We start from the raw sequence: 18,877 nt of genomic DNA, 5'->3' as shown, positions 1-18,877 counted from the left end.
AAACTGTACTGAGTGCTCCGCGTGTGGCCAAACAGCTTTTACTACCCTACTTTTATTTTTAATTCACCTCGCGATAAACACTGACGTTCCATTTGACTTTCGAACCACTTGCTGCACGTGCAAACCAACATTTTGTGACTCATGTACCAGAGCACCCAGAGCCCCTTGTATTGCAGAGTTTGACATTTCCTCTCTGTTTGGACTGTATATTGTTTTTCTGTTCTTCCTGCCATATTGGACAAGTTCACATTTTCCCATATTGTGCTTCCATTCACCAAATTTCTGCCCATTCAGTTAACTTAAATCCTTTTGTAGGCTCTTTCACAACTTAATCCTACCTATCTTGCACTCCTCCCTGAGTCATGAGATTCTGGGTTCAAATTCCACTCCAGGACTTGAGCACAAAAGTTTAATGCTTACTTTTCCGTGCAGTACAAAGAAGGTGTTGCACTTTGGGTAAGATGTTAAACTGAGGCCCCATCTGACTGACTGGGTGGATGTAAGTGATCCCATGGCACTACTTCACAGAACAGGATAATTAAGCACGGTATCCTGGCCAATATTTTTCCTTCAATCAATATTATCACAAAAACAGATTATCTGGTCATTAGCTCATTACTGTGTGTGGGAGTTTGCTGTGTGCAAATTGGCTGTTGCAATCCCCATGTTACAATAGTGACTACATTTCAAAAATACTTCATTGGCTGTAAAGCACTTAAAGATGTCTGCTGATTGTGAAAAATGCAAGTTTCTTGGAGCGCAACAGCCTTTTGAAATCTCAACGCCACCTCTTTCCCTTTTCTCAATATTGCTTAACTGATTTTCTTTCCTGAAATAGGTTTCATTGCCTTGTGATTCCATTTAACTGCCTCATTTTGTGATGACTCCCACAAGTGGATGAAATTCTGCCTGACCTATTTTCATTCCACCCCCGATCCCCACCCTCATTCAGCCTGTTCCCCTGGCTGAAGACCTTGGTTACGTTGAGTTTCCATTAGTGCAACAGTTGTTTCTAAATGTTTGCCATTTTATCAGCATGGTAACACATTGTTTAGGAACAGTTTGAATAAAATGCAGATTTTTCTGATGCAATTCTCCTGTGACTTCTCGTAGGCAGTCTCTTTCGTCACTTAGTGGTCCTTTGCAAGTGGTGCCAGACATTGATGACCAAGTCAACAATCCGGAGATCTTACAAGAGGTAAGAAGCTTCTAGAAATCAGATGATGCTGTGTTGCTATTGCCTGATATTTCAGCTCTGCAGAATTAGAACCAGTCAGTGTAAATCTGATTGCTCTAGTCTGTTGGGTTTGGTCCCATAACTGGAATTGACTATTCTGGAACAGTTGTATGTTCAATGAGTCCAGCTTTGCAAATCAGTTTTTTGGCGATACTGTTTCATAACCCATGTAGTGTAAAATTCTTACCAAGCAGAATCATTATCTTTTTGTTGCCAGCAAATCTGTAAAATTTGCCTCTTATCTTCATGATGCAGGCTGGTAAAGGGCTCACCTCAACAAGAAAACCCATTGTCTGGTGTACCTGCAGCCAATGGCTCTGCTGCCTTGTGTTTCTCCTGTTAATTTGATGGTGTGTGCTTGGCCTAAGTTACAAAGAATCAAGGAGATTTTCAGACATTGGCTCTTGACCAGTTTGTGCACCAGGATTGCTGTGTAGCATGGTGGCATGCTGAAACATAACTTTAGCTACTGAGCTAAGGTCACTTCAATCAACCAACTGGTCGCTGACTTCATTTCCCCCTTTTACTTTAGCACTTTCACATCGCTGAGAGTATTGGCAAACATGAGGCCATCTGTACTTCACCCAAGTATTACGTAATTCAAGCTCTCCAAGGGTGGTCTGTCTCTCTCCTGGCAACTTGTTGAAAATACTATTCTTTGCTGCTCTTTTTAATTCTTGGTGTAAGTGCCAACCCCAGACAATGAGTGTTGGCAGGTCATTTGACCGTTTGTACTCCAGGCGAGTACATTCCACCAGATGATGCAGAACAGTGCTTGGATGTAGGAATCACTTTACCTTCTTCCTCGATCACAGTGCTGAGGTCCGTGCTAGCCTCCCAATTGCTGTTGCACTTGAGGTTCAGCCTGGAGCTGGAACCTAAGGCGTTTTTCAGTTGACTAAGTGCCAAACTTGCCACTAGCCTCTACCCACTTACTGACCTCTGGGAAATGTTGCTGAGTGTGTAACAGTGTAAACTGCTTTCCAACACTCTACCAACCAGAATTCTCTAACTGGAATTTTTGATAAGCCCCTAATACGAACCATCAGTTTACCAACTGGAAGCAGTCACAAAGTTATCCAGAACCTGTATTTATTCATACTTGTTTTAATGTGCTGATGAAGTTTAGAAGTAAAAAGAATACCACCGTTCTTCATCTCCTAGGTACTTCCCCATTCGCTCATGCTACAAGTATCAGTAAATGGAATTCTTGGTTAACCGGCTTTTTTGATTAACTGGCTCCACCCATTCTCTACGTTTGCTGGATGATAAATATTTTACTGTAGTATCGTTCAAATAACTCCTTGATATTTGGGAGGGAGGAACATAAAAATGTCATTTAACCTTTCAGACATGTTGTTAGATCATGGCTGTTCTGCACTTCAAATCCATTTTACTGCCATTCCCTTGCCCTAGAAAAGTCTGTCAGTCTCCGTCTTGAAACGTTCAAATTAATTCCAGCATCCATATTCATTTGGGAACAAGTGTTCCAGATTTCCAGTGCCCTTCGTATGAAATGTACTTCCTGATTTCACTCCTGAGTAGCCCAGGACTTATGCATCTTTCTCTGGAAACCCTCACCACAGGAGAAATTTCCTCTTCTACCCACTTCTCTCATTTTCAACACCTTTTATTTGGCATTTTATATCACCTGTCAATCTTAGGAAAAACAAATCACACCCTCAATTTAACCCTGCTATCATTCTGGTTTGTTTGCACTGTAGACTTTCCATGGTTGATTTTTTTTCGCTGAGAATCAGAACCCAAACTGCCAAGTTGGACCGGGACAAACCGCTTCTTCACTTTTTACTTCCAGCCCCCACGGAGTTCATAGAATCACAGAACCCCTATAGTGCAGAATGAGGCCTTTCGGCCCATCGAATCTGCACTGACCGCAATCCCATCCAGGCCCTATTCCCGTAACCCCACATATTTATCCTGCTAATCCCTTGTCACTAGGGTCAATTTAGCATGGCCAGTCAACCTAACCCGCACATCTTTGGGCTGTGGGAGGGAACTGGAGCAGCTGAAGGAAACCCACCCAGACATGGGGAGAATGTGCAGATTCAACACAGTGACCCAAGCTGGGAATTGAACCTGGGTCCCTGGTGCTGTGAGGCAGCAGTGCTAACCACTTTGCCACTGTGCTGAATTAAAGACTGAGGTTCCATTAGCTGTTTTGCTTGGCTATTTGTGCATTAGCTTTAAGTAATATTTTTAGATACACTTAAATGCCATTTTGCTCCTCCACAGTTCCGGGCTCCTTCCATTAAGAAAATATTCTGATCCGAGTCTCAGATCCAAAGTGGATGACCTTGAACTTGTGTACAATGAATCTTATCTGTCACTGGTTTTTACTCATTCACTTTGTCTTTGTTTACCTTTCCATTCCCCCATTCACACCATTTACTGTCCCTCCTAACTTGGTACCCTCTGTAAACTTAAATTTGCAAGTCTAATCAAGTGAGTAAAAAAACTGAGACCTCAGTACAGATCCCCCTGAGGGAAGAGGGTATATTCATCTTCTTTGAAGTCTAGAATTGGATGCTGACTATTTTTTTGAACTTTGATTCTCATTCAAGATTTACTCATGGCTGACAGTAACGTGCTGTAATCATTTAAGATCAGGGTAACCAAGGTGTTGGAGTAGGTGGTTCTTCAGTGTTGAAGTGCTGTACAACCATCCGTTTGAGCTGTTAACCTCAATGGAATCAGACGCTGGGCACCTATCATTTTCACCTCTATTTTGGTTGCTGTTTTTCAGCAGCTATCCTCAGAGCAAGCAGCGAGGTTTGGGCAATGCAAACTGCATCAGCAGAGCTGAGTGGGACAATACAATCGATGAAGTGAGAGGAGATTTTGTGTACCAGGATGTCACACCACATGATTATATTTAGACTATTGCTGGGGCAGGCTGGGGGAGTGTGCACCTGGATTGAGAAGTGCAAGAGGTTAAGCTAAGCAGTGTGTCCAGGCCATTTCTTCCTGGGGCTTTACAGAAATGTTTGAAGGCAGTGGACTGATTAATGGGTTATTGCCAACAATCAAACATTTTTAAAAAAAGTTGACATTTTTTCACCTAGCAGTAGGTTGCAGTTAAAGACCTCTCTCCCTAACTGTCAGAGTTCTAATGTAAAAGGAATATTGGCAGTCTCTTGAACTGCAGCACTAAACTAATTCATTTGGTATTAATTGGTAATTGTGTTCAGAGACGGCAGGGAAGGACACTGTCAACTGATTAGAGTGGAGGCCTGTTGGGGCAGAGTAGAAGGAGGATTTGCACTGTGTCAAACTTCTGCACCTAAGAAGGGTGTGATTTGAGTGCCAGAAATGGAAACTGATTACTATTGCCTAGCACTGCACTTAAACTGATTTTGAGCAGAGATTTCACCACGAATAGCGTGGGTAAAAACCCAGCAGGTAGCAGTTGCTCGCTGTTCTGTGAGGAACCTGGGTTGGTCGCTGACTGGATGTCCCCAGACTCCAGCTGTGAAGTGGCGTGGTCGTGGTCACTTTTTTAAGGGCCCTTTTCAATGCCATGACCCCTTGAACTGTGAAACGGTGCGGCAGTACAGTCAGAGGGCTTGGTTCCAAAGATAGATTGCACCTGGAGCTTGAGTTACATAATACTTTGGTGAAGCACAGGTGGCCTCGTGTTTGCTAGTAGTCTCAGCAATGTAGAGTGCTAAAGTAAGCACGTCACATTTTCCATTCTCTAATGCATTTGCACAGTCACACGATGCACTGGAGTAAAAAAAATATAATGGACTTGGGAGGCCTGCATTTTTATAATGATTGTCGTCTTAATGAATTACTTATAAATGGAGTAAGGTCGTTGTGGGGGAGTGGCACATTTCTATAAGTTCTCTCTTTCTTTCTCAGGCAAAAGTCACAGAAGAGTCCTCGCAGTATGAGTTTGAAAACTACATGCGGCAGCAGCTGATGCTGGCTGAGGGAAACACTATGCACGAGGTGAAGAGCTTTGCACACAAACGCCAGTTCAGTAACATCCCACCGGTGCGGCGGCTGGGCCACGACGCCCAGCCCATAAACCCTCTTGATGCTGCAATCCTTGCTCAGCGCTACCTGCGGAAATGATGGCTGGAAACAGCATCGGAAGCTCCACAAGCCAAGTTCACAGCACAGTAATACTCATCATGCCACGTAGTACTGAGATCCTGAGCAATACAGTATTCTGTGACAGATATGTAGCATTGGACTGAGTTTCTTCAAAAGCATAACTTGTTGTTTCAAGGAGCCAGCCGAAGACGGCTTTTTTTATATGTCAATATAAAGAAAGGACAGTATTGCAACATCATCCTGGGCAGTAGTAGATGTTTAGTTTTTACTTTATATAATCTACCTCTTTCTTCATTTAACCAAGACATTCTCAGAACTGTAGATTGAGAGTTTGGATTGAGTTTTTCATCCTATGTTGTGACTCTGAAAAGGACTTGTACTGCAAGAGATTTTGAGAGCATTAAGAAGTGGGTATGTTCATCGCTGTGGAGTCCCTTTTGCCTGCATTAGCGCCAGATAATAGTGTAAAATGTAGGTTGTTCGGATAGGTTATTTTTTTTCTTCCCCTTTTGTGAACGTTTTTCTTGCAGATTTCAGTGTGGTACAAAATGTCCGTAAAAGGAAAATGTGAAGGAAAGACAACCAATATGATCCCGCATACATTGCTTTTACTGTGCTTAAGAGCAAAGATCACTTTAGCTGGCCTTTCCCATCTCTTTTTTTTGTCATTTTTATTTTGGAGTTTAAAAGCTTTCCGCTTGGAAATTGAAATTTTAAAACAAAACTTACGACATACTTCAATAATAGTTGCTTGTGATCCAGGGGCCCTGGAACTTGTGAAGTTGACTGAGCTGCAGAAACTGTTAGAACACTAAAGAACAGTTAAGGTGCGTCACTTTTTTATTCTCATTTGACAAGCTCAGGGAGAACATTCAGTGTTGCCGCTAGGATTTTGCTGAAGCACTGAATGTGAGAGATAGCCACACTTGGTCTTTCAACAGGTTTGTCCATGCATGAGTGGAGGGAGGTTTTGAGTTTGACAACACCGGTGGATGCAGGCGCCTCGCTTGTGTGAGGTGAGTTGGTCATCACACGTTCAGATGTGCTGACGGAAGTGTAGTTTGGTTTGATGCCATTGGGTTTGGTGACAACAATAGTATTGCAGTGATTCTGAGCATTCAGCGATTCAACTAACCCTTTCAGTTCTGGGTTCACTGCACTAAGTGCTCAGGATTTGCCAATGTAAAGTGTTCACCCACAGAATTGACCAACTGTTCAGTGATGAGCAAAGTCTTGGTTTGACTCCAAACATTGTACAGGTCATGTACTGATACTTGTACCATTTTGTATCATGTCTGCCTCTCCCCGCCTTTGGGTGGGATACATTTTTTTTCCCTCTGGCTGCAATGGACTCGTTGATTTACAGTTTTATAAGTGACCACTAAGGGTTGCATGATGATGGTCAGGGTCAGTCAATCTTCTGTATCTTATGTCTTGGGAAATTACATTGCTTACCACCTCATCTGGTTAGTCTGGCTCAGGTCAAATACTTCCATCCTTGGAGGGTGTGAAAGTATTAGCTGACTCCACGACCTGGCATTACACTGGGCCAGCATTATCTGACCCTTGTCCTGGCTTACTATTAGTTCCAGAAGAGTCACCAATGAAGAATCTACATTGACCCTTTCAGCAGGGACATTAGATCTCATTCTGCTCAGCACTGTGTCATTTTCCCACTCTTGTGAAGGACAGCAGAGACCCTCCAAAGACTGAGATTCGGATGCTGCCCTCCTGATAGACAGCCCAAGCCCCTGGTGATGCTTTTAAATGTTGGGCCTTGGAAGTGTCATCCAACTGTAGCACAAATCACTTATGCCAGCCAGATGTTGCCTCAGTGACTTTAGTATGACGTTGTATTCTTTTTGCCCTAATTTTAATGATGAAAGGGTGTGTTAAGTGATCCATAGGGAGTCTGCAGTAACATAGAGCTTGGTGTACATATTTATTTTTCTGTGGTGGCTTTCCAACTTCATTGGGGTTCCTCAATATTGCTGAAAATTTCAGTTAGTATTAAAACCGGTAATAAATGCCTGTCTTGCCTGAGTATGTTAAACCTGTGAAAATATTACAAGGAATCCAGTTGATTCAAATCGTTTTAGTTTCAAATTAACATTGCATTGGGGATGGGGGGGAGGTTTGGTCCCTCGTGTGACAGGAGGTTGTACATAGAAATCTCCACCATTCAGGGATGATTGCAAGTGATCTCTGGTCGGTGTGACCTTGTAGATTGATGTTTTGGATTGGGGGGGGTGGGTGCAAATGCTGTGATGCAGTCATAGGTCCTATTTATTAAATACCATGTGTTCCTCATAAAGTTTTTATGCTGTGTGATTGGATAAACCAATTGATTGCTTGGGTTAGGGAGTGGGTGAAGATTGGCCTTGGCGATGGTTGTTTGTAACACTGTGAAGACCTTTGGGTCCTCGGAGTTTAGTGTTGTGCAGGGGGTGGGGGGGCCATGCAGGGTGCAGCCCGTAAAGTCCTAACAGTATCAGGCAGCAGATGAGATGCATGGGAACAGGAGCGAAGTACTGGAACCCTGCGTTGTAGAAGTCGACTTGTATTAGTGGGGCAAGTTTTCATGGAAGTCTCATCTGTCCTTTCAGTGCCCCTCTAACACGAGTTTGAAGAGGTCTTGTCTCCACCATGAATTAGGGGCCACTTAGATAAGTCTCATTTTGAATATGGTATGTGAGTGAATTTAAGTGGAACACAAAAGTAGCAGTTTGCGATAAGACTCCAGTATGGATGCAATAACGTGTAGATGGTCTTAAATATATATAAATATATATAAAAGTAAATACATTTTAAACGGTCTTTAAAGACCAAAGTAGCTTATAATGGTGCAACAGAAGGGTTATTGAAGAGATGGTGCCCAACTTGGCTGGCCAGCTTAGATTGGATCTTGAAGGTGTTTTGATGTTGCAAGAGTGATGCTCAAGTTGAGGTCTTGACCTATGAGCTTTGCACTCCTTGAACCTTAATGTAATCTGCTAATTGGAAGCTTGCATTTTGGAAGTAAAGGCTGTATTTCTCACTGGCTTTATCTACAGTTCTCAGGATCCATAAATGATAAGTTTCTGGGCTCCCGTCAGCACTGTGCAATCAAACTTCTTGTAACTAGGTAGTATCGGTGATGAGAAGACTGTGCCTGTCACTGCGGACACGTCGGTGCTGCAAGGAACAAAGGGTTTCACCAAAGACCTCACTGCTGCTTATTGGGCCTTGGCTAGTGCTTATCCAAAAAAATAACTCCTTCGGTGTGTGCTGAGCCCAGTTGTCGAGATCAGCAGAGAAGTAAAACCTATCACTTGTTGCATTATTGTTCACCAGACCGCTTGGGGGGGGGGGGTGGGTGGGGGTAACATCCCAGCCAAAAAAAAAACCTTTGGATTTTAAAACACGGACTGTTTTCTTCAACTCCTCATTCACTTGAGTTCTCTGAGCCTTACTCCAGTCTGGCTGCTCCAGTTACCCTTTTTTTGTAGTAACTTGTATATAATTTCTAATAACTTTAATTCAGTGAAGACACGTAAAGTCACAAAGTATTACCATTTGTCACGATTTAGAGGCTGTGGCTTTTTATTTCATCCTGGGGAATCTTTTTTTTTGTCGAGCGAGGTTTTTTTGTTTTGTTTCCCTCGAATTATGTCTTTATGGTAAAAGTGATTATCTAATCCGACTGGAATAACGGCAGCAGCCCATGCATGTCGATGATTTGTGTGTTTGAGCTGCCTTTGGCTGTATCGATTGAAGTACGCTGTACGAGATGTCAGTAGAACGGAATCGTGATCATTGTATACAAATTTGTATAAATAAAGATGACATATTTTTGTACTTCATTTAAAATCTACTTGCATGTCAGCAATAAATTTCATACTGTAGAGACATTCATTCTGACTTGTGGTTAAATGGGTTCATATCCAGGCACCTGGTGTTATGTAGTAATCGGAAACTCATCTCCATGCCCCTGAGACCAGGGTGTTCACGAACGTTCGATTTGGCTCCCCCCCCCCCCCACAAAACCCTGCCCCAGTGGTAAATCAGCTCAAAGTTGAAGGGTGTTAGTGCAGTTGAATGGAGCACTTGTCATTTCGAGTAACCAGTGTCCTCCTCAAACGCTCCCAGATCCAAGTGCATATACGCAGCATCAAACTGCAGATACATCGTTCCTTTTGGATATTGGCCTGTATCACCTAACTGTCCCTACATCACTTGGGCTATAGGATGGCTGGTGTAAAAATGGGAAATCTGCTACAGCACAGAGCATCCCTACAATGCAGAAGGAGACCATTCAGCCCATCGAGCCTGCACCAATTTTCCAGCAGAGTATCCCACTCGGGCCCATAGCCCTACAAATTTGCCCTGCTAATCCCTCTCACATCTTGGGACATTACGGCACAATTTAGCATGGCCAATCCTGCACATTTGTGGACTGTGGGAGAAAACTGGAGCACCCAGAGTCAGAGTGAAAAGGTGTGTTATATCTGGCCTGATTGATATCCTTACATGGAAAGGGGGTGAGTTCCTACCCTTTGCATGACCAGTCTTCAACTTTGAGTGTTGAAAGAACATTTTCACTTTTTCCCCCACTTCATTCCCCCCTCTGGAGTAATAGCAGCTCTCTGGGATCTTGCACAGGTTCTTCTAGAGGATCGAGGCAGACTTGATGGACCGAATAGCCTCTTTCTGGGATTCTATAAGCAGTCATCCTGGGCTCAGAAGAAGTACTTCTGCATCTGCACCAAAAAATATTCTCTGGCCGTTTATCTCACTTCTGTTTTTGGAGCCTTGCTGTGTGAAAATGGAATGCTGTATTCCATTCTTAACTGGCTGTAGAGCATCTAGGATGTTTTGTGACAGGTACTATACAAATGTAATTCCTTTGCTGCTTTCCCCAATGGGAATAAGAGCATTGGGTGATAGCTCTGTGTAGCGCAGACCTGCTATCAGCTGCCATTCAACCCAGAGCCCAGATCAAATCTGACTCTTCCCTAATCTCTTGACTGTTCCAGTCCAGACTTTTATCTTTTCAATCCAGAGCTTTATACTGTTTAGAGTCCATTCATATAGTTTCTTGGCGAAAGGTGCTGATTTGAGATATTTTCAGTGCCCTGATTTAAAATCTGCATTTTTTTTGTAATTCATCCATGGGCCAAAGGCATCACCTACTGGCCAGCATCAATTGCCCATCCCTAGTTACCCTTGGAGGGCAGTTTAGAATTAACTGCATTGCTGTGGCTCTGGAGTCACATGGAGGCCAAAGCAGGTAAGGATGGCAAATTTCCTTCCCTAAAGAACATTAGTGGGTTATTATGACGATCAACAATGGTTTCATGGTCATCAGTGCCGTCTGAATAAGTCATGCTGTTCCCTGATTAAATCCAGCTTTCCCTGCAGTGACAGGCTTCCGATACACCCCACGTGAACATCGGTTTACTCCACACTGCAATACTCTGCGTCATTAAGATTCCCACTACAGTAGCCCCTTTGCCCTTGAGACAAAGATATAGGTTCAAGCCCCCACTTCAAACAGTTTGAAGGTGAGGTCTAGGCTGACACCTCAGTGCAGTACTGAGGACGTGCTGCGCTGCCGGCACTGCTGTCTTTCTAATGAGACGGAAAGCTGAGGCCATCTTTGCACATTTTAAAAAAAACGTAGAAAATTACAGCTCAGAAACAGGCCTTTCTTTAAGTGGCCTGTGACTGTATTTTGAAGAGCATTAAGGAAAATCCACCCCAAGCCACAGCCACCCCGATGTCCTTGAGCACCATCACCCTGGCGTGGTAAACGCTTCCTGTACAAAACAAGTTTAATTCTTGTCTTCAGTGGTGCTGGGAGTGAGGAAAGGTTATTATTACCTGTGGCTGGGGCTGTGTCAAAGCAGCTTTGGATTTAACTGCAGGCTTAAAAGTGCCCTCTGGGGATAACATGCTGTAATGACATGACTAGATTATTCAATGATGTGAATCACCAAGTATAATTAACAATAAAAACACAAGTTATATCCAGCTCAACAATTAATCATTAAAGTGGTTTAAATGTTCTTGTGAATGTGTTTTGCATTCCTTTCTGGTCAACTTACCAGCCTGATTTGGCGCATATTTGTCTCCCAGTTAAACTCATCTCCCCTGCTGCATTCTAAGTCTTGACTCTTGTACAATTGTTCCAAATCACTGACTTTGTTCTGTGTGCAGAGATCAGTTGCTGTGCTTGGCGAAGAAGGTGTGCGTGAGTGAAAAATTGACAGAAGAGAGCTGTTGTGGTTCATTTTAAGATGGACTCTTTCCTGCCTCTTGGCCCCTGAAGATCTAATGTGATTGTACTGAGTACAGGCTTGTTCAGCTGCATCATCACCATCTCCTGCTGCTATTTCTTATATTCTTAACAACAGTGAGTGCTCTGGACAATTATACTCTTGAAACTAAATCTTACCCCAAAGCTAGCATCAGGGAGGTGATGGCCTTGTGGTATTATCATTAGGCTATTAATCCAGAAACTCAGCTAATGCCCGGGTTCAAATCCCACCACGGCAGCTGGTGGAATCTGAATTCAATAAAATGTATCTGGAATTAAGAATCTAATGATGACCATGAAACCATTGCTGATTGTTGGAAAGACCCATTTAGTTCACTACTGTCTTTTAGGGAAAGAAATCTGCTGTCCTTACCTAGTCTGGCCTACATGTGACTCCAGAGCCATGGCAATGAGGTTGACTTTCAACTGCCTTCAGGCAACTAGGGATGGGCAATAAATGCTGGCCAGCCTGTAATGCCCATGTCCCATTAATAAATAAATTAAAAAATCATTTCACCACCTCAGTATTACAATATACAGGTCTCCCAAGATCTATATTATTATTAAAATATATTTTTATTGATGATTTTGCCTATTTTATAATACCCTTTATAGAAGGAAATCTCTGGTCCTTACATATGACTCAGGTTTACAGCAATGTGGTTAACTCTCAACTGCCTTTGGGCAACTAGGGATGGGCAATAAATAGTGGCCAGCTAGTGATGCCCATGGCCCACGAATTAATAAAAATAATAGTGCAACAAACCCTCAAGCTGGCTGGAAAAAGACAGAAAAAACACTAATACAGTTGGTTTGGATTTTGCAATATACCTGGTCCCTCCTCCCATGCAGGTAATGAAAAGATATTTCAGAGAATGGGGGAATAACAAGATAAAGCCATGAAAGGCAAAGAGATGTATACCCTCTCTTACAGGTTAACAATGACGAGATGCATGATGTTTTGTGGAAGACCTTGGACTAAATCAGCTAATGTGGAGCCAAAAAAAATTGAGATAAGTGGTCCATATCTTCTAGAACGTGTCGGATTTAGCCCGGAGTGTACAAGTCAGGAACTCCGTTTGGATACCTTCCATAATTTTATGCCAATTCTGAATTGAAAGGGACTTATTACTAATCCATGAGCAAAGGATTATTTCTGTGCTGCAAATGTTCGGGTATTATCTCATTATCTTTTTATCTGGGAGACCTAGAATTAAAGTGCAAAGGATTAAGTTCTTCAGGGCACATTGAAAATCTTTTTGAAATCGTTAAGAATATTAAACCAGCAGGATTTTGACATAGGACGTGCTGTAATGCAAGTAGTTGTCCATCCACACCCTGCATTTTTGTGTTAGTAGGATCAAACTTGTGTCTCCGGATGCTCTGGTTTCCTCCCAGAGTCCAAAGATGTGGAGGTTAGGTTGATCGGCTATGTTAAATCAACCCTAGCGTCGGGGATTAGCAGGGTAAAAGTGTGGGGTTACGGGAATAGGGTCTGGGTGGGATAGTGATCGGTCCAGACTCGATGGGCTGAATGGCCTCCTTCTGCACTGTAGGAATTCTATGAAAATCTTGGTTTGTAGTAAAACAAAGGAGATTGACTTTGTCTTAAGCAGAGGGAGTTATATCTTAAGTTAATTTCCTTTGTTTTACTACAAACCAAGATTTTCATAGAATTCCTACAGTGCAGAAGGAGGCCATTCAGCCCATCGAGTCTGGACCGATCACTGTCCCACCCAGACCCTATTCCCGTAACCCCACACGTTTACCCTGCTAATCCCCCTGACGCTAGGGTTGATTTAACATAGCCGATCAACCTAACCCGCACACCTTTGGACTCTGGGAGGAAACCAGAGCATCCGGAGGAAACCCACGTAGACACAGGGGAAATGTGCAAACACTGCACAGACAGTGACCCGAGGCTGGAATTGAACCTGGGTCCCTGATGCTGTGAGGCAGCCGTGCTAACCACTGCCTCTGTGCTGCCCACGTATGAACCTGAGGTGGGAGGCTAGCTGATACATTTTAATATTTGGCATACCCTAGCCCTCTCTTTGAACCAGTAAGCTGCTACTTCGCTGGTTTTAAGCGAGGTTTCTTTTTCTTGTTCCATGTAAAAGCGCTGAGTATTGAATGAATTTCCTTTAGGATCTTTGCAGACAGCAAGATTGGTTGTATCTGCGTAGGATAGAGCAATGATGTGGAAATGCTGGCGTTGGCCAGGGGTAAACACAGCTAAATGTTTACTTTCAAATAAAACTGTTGGACTTTAACCTGGTGTTGTGAGACTTCTTACTAGAATAGAGCAACCCAGGCAACACATTCACCTTGATCAATACTATCCTACCTAGCTAGGATGTTAACAAGGAGGGTCAATGATGTAGGTCTCACTTCATAGAAGCCACAGTGAGAGGGGTGTTTGCCTTATTATTGGTGCTTAAAAGAGGGAGTGACATAGATACCCAAGTAAGTAGATGACCATCTAAAGAGAAAATGAGCGCGACGGGGGCACAGACACCAATTTTGTAAATTTAATCTTATCTAAAAAAAGACCCAATCTGACTACCACAGCAGGGATAGCGGGAACAGGGACATCCGTCCTGGACACTAACAGCAACACATCATCTGCGTAAAGGGTAATTCTGTGTTGCCTCCCTCCACGAATCACTCACCTGGTGAAGGAGCAGTGCTCCGAAAGCTCGTGATTCCAAATAAACCTGTTGGAATTTATCCTGGTGTTGTGAGACTTCTTACTGTGCCTTCCTTCACTGAGTAACTCAAAAATCGAGGGGCCAAGTCTAATTGCCTCCGCTAGGGGTTCAATATCAATCATAAACAATAACAGGGATAAGGAACAATCCTGCCTAGTTCCTCTCTGAAGGCTAAAATAGAATCATGGAAGTCTACAGCACAGGAAAAGGCCCTTTGGCCCATAGGGGCTGCGCTGGTCAAAGACAAACACCTACCTATTCTAATCCCATTTTCCAGCATTTGATTCATAACCTTATATCTCTCAGCATCACAAGTGCACATCAAAATACTTCTGAAATGTTATGAGGGTCTCTGCTTCCACCACCCTTTCCGGCAGTGAGTTCCAGACTCCCACCACCCTCTGGATGAAGTAGTTTTTCCTCACATCCCCTCTAAACACAATGGTTAGCACTGTTGCCTCTCAGCGCCAGGGGGCTTGGTTCGATTCCTGGTTTGGCTCGCTGTCTGTGCAGAGTCTGCACGCTCTCCCCGTGTCTGTGTGGGTTTCCTCCGGGTGCTCCGGTTTCCTCCCCAGTCCGAAAGATGTGCGGGTTAGATGCATTGGCCCTGCTAAATTCTCCCTCAATGTACCCGAACAGGTGCTGGAATGTGGCACCTTGGGGATTTTCACAGCAACTTCATTGCAGTGTTAATGTAAGCCTATTTGTGACACTAATAAATAAACTTTAAACTTCCTGTCCTTGCCTTAAATATCTGCCTCCTGGTGATGGATCCCTTCACCAAAGGGAAAAGCCTCTTCCTGTCTGTTCTATCTGTGCTGCTCATAATTTTAAACATCTCAATCGTATCCCCATGCTCATCAGCTCCAAGGAAAACAATCCAGTCTATCCAATCCCAGGCAATATCCTGGTAAATCTCCTCTTCACCCTTTCCAGTGCTATCACATCTTCCTATAATGTGGACTTCAGAAATGCAATACTCTCACTGTGGCCTAATCAACGTGTTATATAGTTCCAGCATAACCTCCCTGCTCTTAAATGCTTTAATGAGTAGATCTATAACCATTTGAAAGAACCACCACAGGTGGGCCCCCGCTGGGAGTATCTGTATTCACTTCACAAAGTCCCTGCCCAACCTAAAATGTTACAGCCTCTAGAATAGATAATTCCACCCCATCAAAGTCCATTTCTGCGCCCAGAGAAAACATTGACCCATCTACAGTGCGCTTTTGGAAGCTCTGGATAATATTTAATCATCTCCTCCATGGGTTTTGTCCCTTTACAAACCCCAACTGACCACCCTGAATAATCACAGGGACAGTTCTCTTCCAGGGCATTGCCAACACGTTAGAAGTCCCCACTGAGAAGGGAAATAGGTCTGTGAGGAGGACATTGCTTAGCATTCCCACCTGGTTTCAGGATTAAGGGGATACCCATTTCACGAAACGACTGTGGTAACATTCCATCTTCAAAAGAGTGATTGGTCACACTGACTAAATGGTCTGTTTGTATATCTTTAAATCCCTTGTAAAATTCACACCCAAAGCCCTGAAACCGCACCAGGTTGAACCTACTTTAGGATGGAAGCTACTTCTTCCTTAGAAACTGGGGCATTCAGTGTTGATCTCGGATTCTCAGAGATGATGGGTAGTTCAAACGAAGGGAACTTGATGTTATCAACTTGAACCAATTTGTATAGATCAGCAAAAAGCCCTCGGACTCCTATCGGTGGCACAGTGGTTAGCACTGCTGCCTCACAGCACCAGGGACCCTGGTTTGACTCTGGGCTTGGGTCACTGTCTGTGTGGAGTTTGCACATTCTCCCTGTGTCTGCGTGGGTTTCCTCTGAATGCTCCAGTCTCCTCATACAGTCCAAAGATATGCAGATTAGATGGATTGGCCGTGCTAAATTGACCCGAGTTTCGGGGGGGGAGTAGTAGGGTAACTATGTGGGGTTATGGGGATAGGGTGGGGTTCTTGTCAGTACAGACTCAATGGGCCGAATGGCCTCCTTCTGTATTGTAGGGATTCTATGCAAGTCCCATTAATATCCTTCATCCTAACCTCTGATGACTCTTACTCAATTTATTCCTGAATTCATACAATTTATGTTTGTCAAACAACCTTCTCTCAGCGTGCTGAGTTAGTAAGGAGTTTGGCACTGTTGGGTTAGATGAATTTCCTTCAGCATGGATAGAGGTTCTTCCCATTCTCCCTCGCTAGCTCGACCAGCCGGGCTTCCAACTGCTGCCATTCCTCGAAGATCTTCTGCCTCCTGCTGGCCGTGTATGAAATGAGGAAACCTCTAACGAAAGCCTGAGAGGTTTCCCAAAGGATTGAGGCACTTACTCAGACAGAGAGTGAACAAAGCAGCAAGTATCAAATTCAGTCTTGAAGTACGGGGTGAAGTTATGGTCCCTTGGTACAAACACATCAAATCTCCAAGATCGAGACTGAAGGTGGGCACAATTAAGAAAGAATTCTCAGGAGAGAGGAGTGTGATCCGAGATCACAATATTAGCTTTAGCACAGGGAGCAACTGATACCACAGCAACCCGCTTTCTTGTTAGCATAGTGGTTAGCATCCCTGCCTGTCACGCAGATGACTGGGGTTCAATACCCAGACAGGGAGTTGCAAAATTTCCTGATTGTTATAATTCTACAAACATTCTGGATTGTTTTTGGAATAAAAAATCCATCCTGATGAGACACAGATGAGGAGCTGAGAAGAAAGTGAGCTCTTTATCCTTTGGATGTAGAGTTTTCCAAGTTCCCGACCTCTTCACAGACCAAAGCCAAAACCCTTGAGTTGGGGAGGATTCTTTCTCATTGGGAATTTGTCCATTAATGTCTTAAGATGGAAATTAAAGTTGCCACCAATTAAGGAGATAGTAGAAGCCAGTTCAGCAAAGACCTTAGTGGCAAAATCAGAGGAATAATTTGGAAGACCATAGACACACGTTATCTATACATTTTCCCCATATACCAGCTTCATTAATAATCACATACCTTCCCCCTTTGTCTCAACCCTGGTTGAGAAAGAGGCAAAAAACACCTAGAATCAGCCATCATTCAGATAATAACCTTCCTTCCTGTTTTTGCCACCAAAGTGGATAACCTCACATTTATCCACATTATATTGTATTTGCCCACTCAGCCAGCCTGTCCAAGTCACCCTACAGCCTCTTAGCATCCTCCTCACAGCTCACACTGCCACCCAGCTTAGTGTCATCTGCAAGTTTGGAGATATTGCATTCAGTTCCTTCCTCCAAATCATTAATGTATATTGTGAATAGTTGGGGTCCCAGCACTGGACCCTGCGGTACCCTACTAGTCACTGCCTGCCATTCTAAAAAGGACCTCTCTATTTCCACTCTCTGCATCCTGTCTGCCAACCAGTCCTCTGTCCACATCAATACATTAGCCCCGACACCATGAGCTTTAACTTTTCTCACTAACCTCTTGTGGGGAACCTTGTCAAAAGCCTTTTGAAAGTCCATATACACAACATCCACTGGTTCGCCCTTGTCCACTCTACTGGTCACATCCTCAAAAAATTCCAGCAGATTTGTCAAGCACGATTTCCCTTTAGTGAATCCATGCTGAATTGGACCAATCCTGTCATCCTGCTCCAAATGCTCAGTTATTGCATCCTTTATAATTGACTCCAGCATTTTCCCTACCACCGATTCAGGCTAACCGATCTAGCATTCCGCATGTTTTCTCTCTCCCTCCTTTTTGAAAAAAATGGGGTTACGTCCTCCAATCCACTGGAACTCTCCCAGAGTTTATAGAACGCTGGAAAATGGTCACCAACGCGGCCACTATTTCTGGGGCCACTTCCTTAAGTACTCTGGGATGCAGAGCACCGGGCCCTGGGGACTTATCAAGTTTTAATCCCAGCAATTTTCCCAATATAATTTTCTGAGTAATAAGGATTTCTTTTAGATTCTCCTTCATGCTAGACCTTCTGTCTAGACCCAGTATTTCTGGAAGGTTATTTGTGGCTGAGACACTGAAGTGCCTCATGAATTCATGACCTTCTGGTACAGAAAGTGATGCGTATCTTTGACCCACCCCGATACTAGGCTGGTGAGGCCAGTTTTCTGTGGGAAAACCCAAGGAAAGGGAAATAACGGTATGCATTTTTATACTTCTCAGGGCCATAACAAGAGGACACGGGTTTAAGGTGCTGGGGAGTCGGTACAGAGGAGATGTCAGGGGTAAGTTTTTCACTCAAGGGTGCGTGGAATTGGCTGCCATTGGTGTTGGTGGAGGCAGATTCAGTGGGGTCTTTTAAGAGATTTCTGGATGAGTACATGGGACTTATTAGGATTGAGGGTTATAGGTAAGCCTAGTGGGTAGGGATATGTTCGGCGCAACTTGTGGGCCGAAGGGCCTGTTTGTGCTGTAGATTTTCTATAATCTTTCCTTCCTCTGCTGAAGAAGCTGATTTTCTCTATTCCCGCCACAGGATTAAAAATGAATAAAGCTGTTCCTTCACCACTGCATTAATTTTGACAAGAAGGCAAGTACAAAAGTCTTTTCAAT

The 18,877-nt window shown here is 43.6% G+C and overlaps 1 protein-coding gene across 5 annotated transcripts in view; it reads left to right on the top strand.

The window, feature by feature from the left end:
• stk40 (serine/threonine kinase 40) overlaps positions 1-8,671 on the top strand; it is a 71,680-nt gene extending 63,009 nt beyond the window's left edge. For all 5 annotated transcript variants that reach the window (XM_080211180.1, XM_080211178.1, XM_080211182.1 and 2 more), the window contains exons 10-11: positions 1,114-1,198; positions 5,120-8,671. In XM_080211180.1, the coding sequence (XP_080067306.1) occupies positions 1,114-1,198; positions 5,120-5,335 (301 nt within the window). In that variant the 3' untranslated portion in view covers positions 5,336-8,671. The remainder of the gene's footprint in view (positions 1-1,113; positions 1,199-5,119) is intronic.
• Positions 8,672-18,877: the final 10,206 nt, after the last annotated feature.

The sequence above is a fragment of the Carcharhinus amblyrhynchos genome, chromosome 24, assembly GCF_965287045.1.
Source record: "Carcharhinus amblyrhynchos chromosome 24, sCarAmb.v2.hapA, whole genome shotgun sequence".
Lineage (NCBI taxonomy): Eukaryota > Metazoa > Chordata > Chondrichthyes > Carcharhiniformes > Carcharhinidae > Carcharhinus > Carcharhinus amblyrhynchos.
Note: the sequence above shows the minus strand (reverse complement) of the source record. Positions and strands in the feature narration are given on the sequence as shown.